Source organism: Phyllopteryx taeniolatus, chromosome 9 (genome assembly GCF_024500385.1).
Source record: "Phyllopteryx taeniolatus isolate TA_2022b chromosome 9, UOR_Ptae_1.2, whole genome shotgun sequence".
In the NCBI taxonomy this organism is placed as follows: Eukaryota; Metazoa; Chordata; class Actinopteri; order Syngnathiformes; family Syngnathidae; genus Phyllopteryx; species Phyllopteryx taeniolatus.
Window position 1 is genome coordinate 27,892,944 of NC_084510.1, and position 14,158 is coordinate 27,907,101.

At 43.8% G+C, this 14,158-nt stretch overlaps 2 protein-coding genes across 2 annotated transcripts in view; one reads left to right on the top strand and one right to left on the bottom strand.

The window, feature by feature from the left end:
* Window positions 1–3,096, bottom strand: part of LOC133483198 (potassium voltage-gated channel subfamily A member 3-like) — a 26,918-nt gene extending 23,822 nt beyond the window's left edge. The window contains exon 1 of the mRNA XM_061784026.1: window positions 2,554–3,096. The gene's annotated coding sequence lies outside the window, so the exon portion shown is untranslated. The remainder of the gene's footprint in view (window positions 1–2,553) is intronic.
* The window catches only part of ngfb (nerve growth factor b (beta polypeptide)), a 21,439-nt gene extending 7,405 nt beyond the window's left edge, over window positions 1–14,034 (top strand). The window contains exons 2-3 of the mRNA XM_061784032.1: window positions 9,416–9,537; window positions 13,430–14,034. Coding sequence (XP_061640016.1) covers window positions 13,441–14,034 — 594 coding nt within the window. The 5' untranslated portion in view covers window positions 9,416–9,537; window positions 13,430–13,440. The remainder of the gene's footprint in view (window positions 1–9,415; window positions 9,538–13,429) is intronic.
* The last annotated feature ends 124 nt before the right edge of the window (window positions 14,035–14,158 follow it).

Here is a 14,158-nt window from a genome sequence, read left to right on the forward strand (position 1 = left end):
TTCCAGTATTTAATTTTTTCGTCTTTACAGTAGTTTACCTAATGAAAATTAAAAAGCCATGACGAGGCCACGGAAGTAAAACACGCGACAAAAAAAAATGATCGAGGCTGAAGAGATTAGATGTTACCAAAATATGAACTGATTGTTGATTAATCACCACGGAGTCAACATGTTACAACTTCTCCAGGTAGTATTATTCTGATCACTGTAACACTGGCATGGAAACAGGAGTTCAGAGCAGTCAGAGAAGACACCACAAAAAAAATATATTAGAATAACAAAAAAATGTATAGTTTCGTCCTAGCCGATCAAACAAATCCAGTCAAATTCCCAGCCTTAGTTAACCTAGCAGCGGTTTTATCAGAATGGGATGCCCTCCAGAAAAAAAGTAACATCTGCCGCGACCCCCTGCATCTTTGAATGGTTCGATCCAACGACTGGAATAGCTATGAAAGATCTTGAGAAACAACAACACCCAGCCCTCCACTGAGGCAAACCACCACAACTTTGAACGCAACGCCAAAGTACATCTACCTTGACGCAGGTACTGAAGAAATGCACGCTGGACGACTTCCAAGAATATAAACCGCCTGCTATTGTTTAGAGAACGTCAAAAGCACTAAAACGCCACATGCAAGCGCTAACTATTCGCCCTGGCAATCCTCACAAATCCCGCTGGGAGACACGCAGAGCTATAAAAACAAAGATCAGCTCTACACTTGTTCTCCCACACCATTGGCTTCTTCTTAAACAAGTTCTGAGATTTATTGTGCTAGCAGCGCGACGGCACACGGCGAGGGCCGCGCCGTACAAGAAGCGACAGACCTTCTGCAACGATGGCAGAGGGTGGAAAGAATGACGTGAAGAGCGAATTATTCCCTTACGAGACGGCTGAAATTATAACTTTGCGGTCCAAGCGTTGATATTTTCTCTGGCGCCGGACGCCGCCGTCCCTTCCAGTGACTGAAGCGGCCACCGCAATCAAGGAAGCCTTGTATGGGATTGGTTTGGATCCTCGAGTATGCTAATCGTGCAGTTCAGATCAGGTGACGACCGGACGAAACCGCCGCCGATGGCGAGAACAAAGATGGACGCAATCGCTGTTCCATTAACTGGGGAACTTTTTCAGCTCAAGAACAAAGCGATTTGTGAATTTCATGATACAAGAACATCAACTTGTAAAGTTCTGAATACATTTATTAGCTCAAACATTGTGAAAATGAAAAGACGCCATCCAGCATGATGAGGTGCTTTAATTCAGACTCTTTCCATTTCAGTGAGCTCTCAATGTTTTATCATTTTCAACAGGCGTCACCGTATTGTCGCAGTCCGATGATGATCATGTGTCCCGTGGGATTGGGCTCAATTTTAATAAGTCAGTCATCAAATATTAACTGAACTCTGACTTTGTGTTCAGAAATAAAAATTAATAACTAGAGTTTGACATATTGAAGTTCATTCTAAGTTAAAATAAATATGTTTTCTAATAGCAACGTAACAAGATTGACCACAAAATGACAACACTAAGTCTGGTTGGAATGGCCACCTCAAACTTAGTACACCACACCAAGAATTTTGAAAATCAAATTATGGGTTCTGGTTGTTGTTTGTGTGTGGAGGGGGCGAAAAAAATGCCATTTTTGTTTTGTGTGACATCGCCTAGAGAACATCTGGTCAAAAATGCCTTCAAATTAGATTAAAACAGTAAAACTTGAATTATTTCTCAACATAACTCCTATTTGACACGCCACAGAGAACAATGTTGTGAACAATAACAACCCTGCCAAATTTGAATGTTTACAACAAACAAAAAAAATCACCAAGAATGTAAAATTGTGCTCTCAAACGCTGCGGGCGTGTCCACTGAATGCATGAGAAATGGATGCTACACATCCCTACATGATTGTATGGAGGGCCAAGACTGCCAAAATTAAATATATGTTATTAAATAAATAAATAAATGTGTCATAAAGTATTTCATTATTTCAGTATTTATTTAATATTTCAATAATTATATATTTAAATTGTTTTTTTTTTAATTATTTGACTACATAAATATAAAAAAAATTATTTGTTTTTTCAAAATGCATTTATTTCAATGTTTATTAATTTTACCATTTATGTATTTAATTTTGCCACTTCTGTTACCCTGTGCGCATCATGAACTATACAGTATATAACGCCCATCAAACTCAGTGGGCGGGCAGGAGGCGGGACTAGCGCCAAGTCAGGCTCAATCAAAGCTTGTTTCTGCATGGGCCTAGTAATAATAGCTAAGTAACTCGTAACTGCACCGGATAATGGCTGATGTGAACAATGGCGCTCAGTTCTTATATAGTGGGGGAGGGGCAACTCATGCGCCACTTTCAAGTTTTGGAAACCAATCTACGATTTCCCTTGACAGGGTTTTTAAGTATAATGTGCTTTCCTTTTTTCAGTTTTTCAATTCATATGTAACAATAATAATTGTATTTTAGCATTATAAAAATCATTTTGGCTTCTACATTTGGTGACTCAACCATATTAGATTAAAAACATCATTTGGGTACTTACTCGTGCTGTTGTTTTAGGCGAGCTGTTCAGGAATCTTAAAAAAACAAAACAAAACAAAAAACAATGACAAAGCCTTGCTATTTTGTCTGGCACCGGACGTCGCCGTGCCTTCCAATGATTGAAGCGGCCAACACAATCAAGGAAGCTTTGGATGGGATTGATTTGGATTCTCGAGCACGCATAATGTGCAGTTCAGCTCAGGTGACGGCCTAACTGAACTTGCACCGATGACGTAAACATCGAGGGACGCAATCGCCCGTCCGTGCCTTTCATTGGGGAAGCTGCCGTGTTGCGTTTAGTGGCCCAGTCGAACCGTGCCTCACGTGTTTGTCATTGACACTCATTATATTTCATGTCAACTGGTATTAAAAAAAGCTGTTGCGGGCTTATGGAACATTCCTTCTAGAGCTGGTTTTACTTATCCCTGCCTGACAGCATGTATTTTCATAGATTTTCATGCACTCGTGTGTGTGCGTGCGTGTTGAACAGGAAGTGCCGAGTCTTCTTGCGAGAACTTTTCAGATTGTAAATCAGTGCGTGTATTGTGTTACACGGCAGGGGAAAAAACCAAAACAAAACAAAAAAAAAGGCTGCCACACTTCCAAATGTTTCCCTTCAGATGTTCTGGACATCAGAGGCGTCACCGAGAAGTTTGGACGGAAAGTTTGGATCTAATTGTCAGCGCTGCAAAGGACCAGACTCCCATTTAAGAGGGGGAGTGGGGGTACATGAGAGAAATGTAATTTGAGTTTAGGTTGCATTTAATGCATATCGCTGGCGTCGGGCAGAAACCTCTCCAAAAGCATAACTTTTCAGGAAAACCCCCCCCCCGCCCAAAAAAAACCATGAAATTGGGTGATATGCGAGTCTATCCTAATAAGACGAACGAAAAGTTCTCAAGGACCAATGCCCAAAATGGAACAGTAACTTGGCCACTTTTGTTTGAAGCAGACATTTTGGGGTGAATTCCAGACCTCAGACTTCAACGAACTCTTGATCGCAAGCAGTTAGAACGGCGGAATTATAATAGCCAGATGGGCCATGCTAATTTTTTTATGTAGAAAGAGCATTGCGTCAAAGTTTGATGATCAAGGTTTGAATAATGTTAACATAGGCACACAACAATTGATTATGCATGTGGTTGAAAACAAGGGCCCGTTACCTCCCTGATGTCATCTTTTTGTTATTTTCTAAGGAAAACAGCTAACCTCACATCACTCAAATTCCGCTGTGCTGCTGTAACAACTTCGATTCCCACATAATCACAATCTTAATGTTCCAAAACAGAATTTTCACAAACACGTACGAACGTCAGGCTTGACCGGAGCTGCAATTTGCTTGGGTTTTGTTCTGTTTTCTATGCGTTGGTGGGTTAGGCGGATGAATTTTCATAATGGACAGAGCCATTGTTCTCCTAAGATTTGTCAGCTAAATGTGTGGCTTCCCACTAAAATGAAATGGGAAAACCTGTCAACTGATTTAATAAATGCTGGAGACGGTAAGTTGTGCAAAAAAAACTACCAACCTATGTGGACAAAAAAGCCTTATCTCCTTAAGGTAATAAAGACAAAACTTAAGTCATTGGGGGTGGTTATTTCCCGGGGAAGGAAAAGACAACACTGTTGCCATAGCAACAAAATGAGCCTGCCTTTTTTCCCCTGACTACCTGCAAAATATTATTCAAGTTGTCTCTTGGGATGACATCACTGAGGCCGATTTGACATTAATTAAAGGATTCACGTCCATTATGGAAGATTGGAGCGGTTCAAGTTATTGAGTAGAACAACTGTAGACTGGCTTCTGGCAATATGATGTTTTGTTTGTTTTTTTTACTTGATGTTTACAGCCTTTTCTCCGGGAACGCCGGTTTCCTCCCACATCCCAAAAACATGCAAGGTCGGTTAATTGACGACTCTAAATTGCCCGTAGGTGTGAATGTGAGTGCGAATGGTGGTTTGTTTGTATGTGCCCTGCGATTGGCTGGCAACCGGTTCAGGGTGTACCCCGCCTCCTGCCCAATGATGGCTGGGATAGGCTCCGGCACTCCCGCGACCCTTGTGAGGAGAAGCGGCTGAGAAAATGGATGGATGGATGTTTACAGTCCTCGTAGATTCCACTCTTTCTGCATGAAGCAAAACGAATTGCACATACTGAATACATGAGCACATAATGTGACTGGAGTGCGGTCTATCAGAAATAAATTACAGGTCGCTAGAGTGTGGGAGGGATGGGATGGACAGATGGGAGGAAATTGAATGATTTCAGAATGATGGATTAGAAAAAGAAATTCATGGATCGATGGATGGATGACAGACGGACGGACAGACGGACAGTACATTGAGATCCGGTACAAGATGTACGATAAAAGTTCACAGTGTAACAATGTTCAGTTCTTTAGCACAACAAAAAAATCTGAAGAAAATAACACGTTTTTAGGAGCAATACACAAACAAAGCAAGAACTTGAATATGCTGCAAGAAGGTCAGATTTTTTTGTAGTTGATGCTTGAGTGATGATTATCGTGTTAACTTAGATTAATCGGCGAGGTCGTCGATCATTTTTCAGGCGTCAACTCGCTGCGCGCAGGTTAGCTGCGATAACTAGCGTAACTACGGGTTGACGACATGACGGTTTGAAGCCGAACTTTCTAAAATGTTGTTTTCTTTATGGCTGGTGTCTTCCCACAATAGTTCAATACACGTATATGATTCACACATTTATTCATATTTTATTTTAGTTTGATATGATACTGTATATGTAAACATGAACGAAGCCTAAACATCTGATATTGTCGACTTTGCTAGGTCTTGAAGGCATCTTGTGTCGAAAATAAAAAAACATTGTAGACATTTAAAGTGCCTACAGGTGCTTTGGCCCTAGTATATTGTTTTTGTTTTTTTACTGTTACAGGAGGGCATTTGGTGAATTCGCTGACGTGAGGACTTCATGCTGTTCGTCAGCTAGCGTTAGCGGGTTCCTTTTCAGATGGGCGTACTTTTATCGTATTAAAGATTAAGACTTCCTAATTTACAAGCGACTGCGCTACCTTTCAAATGTTTAATAAAATATTTCCACACGCTTTAAAGCACCGCTGCTAGTTTGCCGTGACGACCGTTCAGCTGTTGATTTCAGCAAGGCGTCCGTGTTGTTAACGCCAAAACATTAATTGTTCCATTTACACCGTTTTTGGCCATGCGCGTTTCTATGTTCATTTGCATGACTCCGCAAAAACTCTTAAACCGATTTTCACAGAACTGAGTGGAAATGCGCCAGTCTGCGAAAGAACCAATTCCATTGAGATGTGGTCTTGGAGGAGGTTTGTGAGCCGAATGAGCATTTTTCTGGTTCTCGGTGGAGGCTTGGAGCTTGGTGACTGTACAACTGAAATGCATCACACTGAGAGATGTTTCTAAAATTTCGGTTACTGTCGCTGTCGCTCACGGCTCCGCTGGCCTCCGAGCTCAACGCTGGTGCACGGCCCAGTCTCGTGAATTCTTGTAACCCGCCGAGTCGAGAAGCAACTGCTGACTGGACGTTTTTATTTCTTTTTACTAAACCACTAAGACGTTTTCGCATCAGGCGTTCGAAATAAGCGAGACGTCTGTTTTCTATGAGCGACCTTCCGCCATCATAAAGGAGGCCAACGCAAGTACAGTACACAAGATCTACATCTGACTAAATTCCCCACAAGCTATAATTTACTTGGAAATTAGCTTGAATAACACAAGAAAGCCTTCCTTTGCTTTCACTCGCAGGGGCACATTTGGGTTGAATAAATGTGTTTTTTACAGAGTGGCTGTTAAAAAAAAAAAAAAAAAAAAGCAAACTTAACACAAAGCTGCATTTTGGAGGGAAAAAGTGACATTGGGCTACAGCTAGTTAGCTGACAAGATAGCTAAGCATGTAAAGGTTAATCACCATATTGTTAAAAGAAACAAACTTTATCAACCAATCAACTCGGCCAGCCGAGAGACATAGTCTCTCCAGCCTGTCCTGGGTCTTCTCCGGGGTCTCCTCCCGGTGGGACATGCCCGGAACACCTCACCAGGGGGCGTCCGGGAGGCATCCGGCTGCTTGTATCCGGGATCTTGTTCTTTCGGTCACGACCCACAGCTCGTGACCATAGGTGAGGGTAGGAACGTAGATTGACCTAAAATCGAGAGCTTCGCCTTAGCTCCTTCTTCACCACAACGGACCGATACAAAGTCCACATCACTGCAGACGCTGCACCGATCCACCCGTTGATCTCCCGTTCCATTTTTCCCTCACTCGTGAACAAGACCCCAAGATACTTGAACTCCTCCACTTGGAGCAGGATCTCATCCCCGAACTGGAGAGGCCACGCCACCCTTTTCCAACTGAGGACCATGGTCTCAGATTTGGAGGTGCTGATTCTCATTCCAGTCGCTTCACACTCGGCTGCGAACTGCTCCAGTGAGAGTTGGAGATCACGGCTTGATGAAGCCAACAGAACCACATCATCTGCAAAAAGCAGAGATGCAATACTGAGGCCACCAAACCGGACCCCCTCTACACCTCGGCTGCGCCTTGAAATTCTGTCCATAAAAGTTATGAACAGAATCGGTGACAGGGCAGCCTTAGCGGAGTCCAACCCTCACCGGGAACGAGTCCGACTCACTGCCGGATATGCGGACCAAACTCTGACTCGTACAGGGACCGAACAGCCCGTATCAGGGGGTTCGGTAACCCGTACTCCCGAAGCACCCCCCACAGGACCTCCCGAGGGACACGGTCAAACGCCTTCTCCAAGTCCACAAAACACATGTAGACTGCTTGGGCCAACTCCCATGCACCCTCGAGGACGCTGCCAAGGGTCTAGAGCTGGTTTCCACGGCCAGGACGAAAACCACACTGCTCCTCCTGAATCTGAGATTCAACTTCCCGACGGACCCTCCTCTCCAGCACCCATAAATAGACCTTACCAGGGAGGCTGAGGAGTGTGATCCCCCTGTAGTTGGAACACACCCTCCGGTCCCCCTTCTTAAAAGGGGGGACCACCACCCCAGTCTGCCAATCCAGAGGCACTGTCCCCGATGTACGCGCGATATTGCAGAGGCGTGTCAACCAGGACAGCCCTACAACATCCAGAGCCTTGAGGAACTCCGGGCGAATCTCATCCACCCCCGGGGCCTTGGCACCAAGGAGCTTTTTAACCACCTCGGTGACCTCAACCCCAGAGATAGGAGAGCCCGCCTCAGAGACCCCAGAGTCTGCTTCCTCATGGGAAGACGTGTCGGTGGAATTGAGGAGGTCTTGGAAGTATTCTCCCCACCGGCTCACAACGTCCCCAGTCGAGGTAAGCAGCGCCCCATCCCCGCTATACACGGTGTTGATGGTGCACTGCTTCATTATTGAATAAATTCATTCATCTAGATAATACATAGAGTTACATCTACAGATCAATTTCCATGCGGAAAAGTTTGAGAATTAAAGTCATATCTAATGTAACTAAAAACTTACAAGTAGCATTCCGTTGTACGTTTCCTTATCAGAGAACTGAAACTTCCCACTTCTATCAACTGCTGCTGCAAAACCAAAAAAAAATAAAAAATAACAAAAAAAAACACACATCTTGACATTAGTAATTTTCATCATAAAAAGACTCGGTCTTCTTTCTGTATAAAATGAAGGAATTAAAAGTAACAATAAATTATTTTAAAAAGTAAATAAATAACCCCTGAATTGTGATCTCTGATATAACTCAAAACGTAATAAGAGGCATTCCATTGTAGTTTGCTTCGAAAGAGAACTGAAAGTTTCCAGTATTACGGGGGGGAAAAAACCTGAACTTGACATTGTCAAAACCCAATTTACATCTGAAGAATATTGAACATTTCCATCTTGACATTAGTATTTTTCATTATACTAAAGCTAGGCCCACTTTACATATTACAAATGAATGTATCAAAATAAAGACGAAACAAATACAAGTTGTTTTTATGAAATTGAAACATCTTCAGAGCACTGGTATTATTCTAATACAGTTCTTTTATTTGATTTTATTAGACTGTGCAGGGACAGCACGCTTCTGCCTCACATCCGGCGGTTCTGGGTTCGAACCTCTGCTCGGCAGAAAATGGATGGATGGCGAGTTTGTGTATGATGTTCTGTATTTGGCTCATAATGGCGTTGGCCAGGTTCAACTCCTCAGGGCCATGCTAAGTTTTAAGGCACTAATAAGGCACGGACCACTTCCCGTGCTATGGCGCATACTTCACTGTCACGTAGATTTGCGGCCCGTTTACTCTCGATAGAACGATGGCTTACATTCCCCCCGTCGGCTCGTCTCGCCTATACGATCGTGACAAACGACTGTTGTGGTCTGTCAGCGGGTGTCGTGTGACGGGCGAATGAAAACATTCCGCCTAAGATGACACAACAAAAGGGAAGATGTCTGCTTTATTGTGAGGCATCATCAGAAGGCGATTCGTGCCACGACAAATCCATCACGGCGCTACGGCGCCTGTGTAATATAATATAATATAATATAATATAATATAATATAATATAATATAATATAATATAATATAATATAATATAATATAATATAATATAATATAATATAATATATATATTTTTGGGAAGCTATCCTCCGTTATTTGCGAGAAAAAAAAACCTCACCTATGCACTGTTTTTGTGCTCAGGTCGAACCTTTAAGAATGTGGATCAGTGCTTCTGACAGCGTTTAGGCCAGCACAGAAGGCTTTGCTGGCCTTAACCTGCTTTTTGAGGCTTGGCTATGTTTGCTATGTGAGAGTCCAGTGATGATGCTAGCAATGTGTTTATAGTATGTTTACGAGAGTAAAAAAAAAAAAAAAAAAAGTCCTGCCTTTTGTCTCAGGAGGAGGCGAGGTGTGCTGGACGGGGGCCACATGGCAGGAGCCCGGAGCGCGGATCGCGGCTTCATTCGCGTCCTCTAGGTGCCCGGTGAGGCGCTTGCGTTCCCGAGCGGACTCAGAAAAGGTAAGCGCGACGCACGCCGAGAAGCTCAAACAAGTATCCTTGGATGGTTTAGAGTCTTCAATGAATCGGAGATTTGAGTAGGAAGCCGGCGAAAACATGCAAGTTTCGAATCGTTACTCTTAGTACTATACCAAAGTAAAGATATGTCATAGTCCGACACGTGAAAAATCCATTTTGATTATTTGAAAGCAATCTACTGAACCGGAAAGAGAGGATTTGAGTCAGAAAATTCAGATTCTCTGATCGCTTTTGCATGCCTGCTCCAATCCGAATTCAAGTCACCACCCATTTGTGCACAGCACTAGTACCCGTTAAAACTCAATGCAGCTCTGCTTACCTTTTAGGCATTGACATGATAACAGAGGTGGGTATTAATGAGAAAGTCCACTTTTACTCCATTACATTACATTGCGCTCGCAACTTGTATTTTTAGCCAATGCTATTTATTATTATTGCTTGCGAGAACTATTTTGGTTTGTCAGGTAGACTTTTGTCACAGGACTATAACCACTAGCGACGTTCGACTCCATTCCACCAATCAAACGGAGCCAGGCAGTCACATGACCCCCACACAACACCTCCGTGTGCCCACACAGAAGCAAAAATTCTCAGTAACTGGTTTCTTGGTTCATTTAAGAACATTCGCTGTGGCGGAATTTGCCTTAATTGATGTTATCATTGAAAAATCATTATTGTTGCAGTTAAAGCGATATTGTTAGACAATATCTGAAGGTGCCCGTTCCCATTTTATATATTTATATATTTTTTGTCTACTTGACATTTATACTCGGATTAAAAATTCAACAAATCAGAAGTAGGTTAGCAGTTACTTGATAATTTTTTTTTCTTAATAGTGCCTCTACATTATATTGTGTCAGACAGTGTGTGGGCTGCTGTTGCTTGAAAGTGACTCTGGATCTTCACCCAGCCTATCTCAATAGTTAATTGGCACTCCGTGTGGCATGTATTTTTTTAATTTTTTTTAATTTTTTTGTAAATTAGCCCCAGTGTGTTCAGTGCAACAGTTAGGCTGAAGTGCAGAACGTCTCTATCACAGTCACTTTTCAGAAATGGGCAGATCTCAAACGATCAGACCCTACTATTTGTGTACTTATAAAGTCATTTTATAAATTCCAATGAAGTTGAGACGTTGTGTTAAACATAAATAAAAACAGAATACAATGATTTACAAATCATGTTCAACCTATATTTAATTGAATACATTACAAAGACAAGATATTTAATGTTCAAACTGATAAACTTTATTGTTTTTAGCAAATAATCATTAACTTAGAATTTTATGGTTGCAACACGTTCCAAAAAAGCTGGGACAGGTGGCCAAAAAGACTGAGAAAGTTGAAGAATGCTCATCAAACACCTGTTTGGAAAATCCCACAGGTGAACAGGCTAATTGGGAACAGGTGTGTGCCATGATTGGGTATAAAAGAAGCTTCCCTGAATTGCTCACTCATTCACAAACAGAGATGGGCGAGGTTCACCTCTTTGTGAACAAGCGCGTGAGAAAATAGTCCAACAGTTTAAGGACAATGTTCCTCAACGTACAATTGCAAGGAATTTAGGGATTTCATCATCTACGGTCCATAATATCATCAAAAGGTTCAGAGAATCTGGAGAAATCGCTGTATGTAAGCGGCAAGGCCGAAAACCAACATTGAATGCCCGTGACCTTCGATCCCTCAGGCGGCACTGCATCAAAAACCGACATCAATGTGTAAAGGATCACCACATGGGCTCAGGAACACTTCAAAAAAACAATGTCAGTAAATACAGTTTGGCGCTACATCCGTAAGTGCAACTTGAAACTCAACTATGCAAAGCAAAAGCCATTTATCACAACACCCAGAAACGCCGCCGGCTTCTCTGGGCCCGAGCTCATCTAAGATGGACTAATGCAATGTGGAAAACTGACGAGTCCGACGAGTCCACATTTCAAATTGTTTTTGGAAATTGTGGAGGTCGTGTCCTCGGGGCCAAAGAGCAAAAGAACCATCCGGACTGTTATGGACGCAAAGTTCAAAAGCCAGCATCTGTGATGGTATGGGGCTGTGTTAGTGCCAATGGCATGGGTAACTTACACATCTGTGAAGGCACCATTAATGCTGAAAGGTACATACAGGTTTTGGAGAAACATATGCTGCCATCCAAGGAACGTATTTTTCATGGACGCCCCTGCTTATTTCAGCAAGACAATGCCAAACCACATTCTGCACGTGTGACAACAGCGTGGCTTCGTAGTAAAAGAGTGCGGGTACTAGACTGGCCTACCTGCAGTCCAGACCTGTCTCTCATTGAAAATGTGTGGCGCATTATGCAGCATAAAATACCACAACGGAGACCCCGGACTGTTGAACAGCTGAAGCTGTACATTAAGCAAGAATGGGAAAGAATTCCACCTACAAAGTTTCAACAATTAGTGTCCTCAGTTCCCAAACGTTTATTGAATGTTGTTAGAAGAAAAGGTGATGTAACACAGTGGTAAACATGACCCTGTCCCAGCTTTTTTGGAACGTGTTGCAGCCATCAAATTCTAAGTTAATGATTATTTGCTAACAACAATCAAGTTTATGTGTTTGAACATTAAATATCTTGTCTTTGTTGTGTATTCAATTAAATATAGGTTGAAGATGATTTGCAAATCTTTGTATTCGGTTTTTATTTATGTTTAACACAATGTCCCAACTTCATTGGAATTAGGGTTGTACATCATATGTCCCCTTTAAGCGACTTGGTAAACAAATACAAACGTGTTCAACTTATTTTCGCCACCCTCTTTAGCCGCAAAGCCACGTGTTTCTGTTTAAACCTGCGACGGCGGCAATGTGTTCTAAAGAGCCAGTTTTAATTGGATCCTGCGTGAGAGAAAAGAAACACCAACATGGCACACAAGCTCTGATTCTGTATGACCGGAAAAGCACAAAAGTGACATTTGACTTTTCTATGGTTTAATTCGCTGGTGTGTGACCTCACAGAGGGCCTTCATGTGTCATCGGGAGTCAAGTGACGGGGTTTCGTTTGAATTGGAACCATTTGAACGCGCGCATTGATCAAGCGCGACCTCCTCTGGGGCAAAACGTGACGTAACAAACCTACCTGGAAGAGGAGCCCGCCGACGGCGCCGGCACGGGTGCCGACACGTCCGCTCGCTTCCACGCTTCCCTGTCAGTCCCCACAGAAGAGAATGGAATGATCATAAATGACACTTTACCGCAGGGTCAACGCTGTCACTCAAAACGAGCCCTGGCTATCAATGTGAATGTGAATGCAATTTATGCAGCGCTTTGGTTGAGCAGATGATTATTCCAAGTTATGAAGCATATCTAAGTCAGATTCACTTCTTGTATAGCGTCACAAAGTGGTTGGGGAAAAAAAGCATCCATTCAATGTGTAAATGTGGCGAGTGGGCCGTTTGTGCCAGATTGTTTTACGGGAACTTGACTCGGGGAGGATTGTTCTGTTTGGCCTACTCGGTCGCGCTGCCTGAGATTGTTTGTCTTTTGGTGTAAAAAATGAGGATATTTAACTGAGAGCCACTCGAACTTGTACAAAGCCAGAGGCCACTGTCGCGCCGGAGCGTGAGGACGTCCAACGACGGGTCGCAAACGTTAAGGAAAATAACGCCGTCGTTGTTGCGACGTTGGCTCGTGGAAATAGTCGTGTGTAAAAATGGAAGACGTATGCATGTTAAAATGAGGTACGCACATATTGTACATATAAATTTTCTATCATCAAAAACACACCATGTCGTGTGTGCTGACTCCCATTTAACCTGAGTTTGAATGTATTTGGTTAATTCTGAAGGCAGCCACATCCTCGGGTGTGCACACTTGTACAACCACGTTATTTCACTAAGAATGTGTTGCCGCCCCTGCAGGCGGTGCGCCCATGAGGTCGTCTATGCTGGTCCTGTTGCTTTTCTTCAGTGCTCACGCTGTGGCCTCCGTCGGGGAGGACTCGGGCGCCGCCGCCTCCAACGCACAGCGGCGGGACTCGGGCGCCGCCGCCCCTCGGGTGGACCCCAAACTCTTCAGCCGGCGGCGCAGGCTCTCCCCCAGGGTGCTGTTCAGCGCCCGGACGCCCGACGCCGAGCCGGCGTCGCGCGGCGAGCGCAGGAGCCGGCGGCGAGCGGGGCAGCCCCAGCACCGCGGCGTGTACTCGGTGTGCGAGAGCGTCAGCGTGTGGGTGGGCAACAAGACCAAGGCCACCGACATTTCGGGCAATGAGGTGACGGTGCTGCCGGACGTCAACATCAACAACGTGAACAAGAAGCAGTACTTCTTCGAGACCACGTGTCACAGCTCACACGCGGGCAACTCGGGCTGCCTGGGCATCGACACCCGACACTGGAACTCGCGCTGCACCAACTCGCACACGTTTGTGCGGGCGTTGACGTCCTTTAAGAACCTGGTGGCCTGGAGGCTCATACGCATCAACGTGGCCTGCGTGTGCGTGCTCAGCCGCAAGTCGTGGCGGCAGTGATGAGGCAAATCCCTCCCCCCCAAAAAAAGACTTCTGCACAGAGTAAATTATTAGTATTATGTCAAATTATCAGCCCAACGATAGCCCTACGACACCAAAATGAAAAGTCTAGCATGTTTGATTT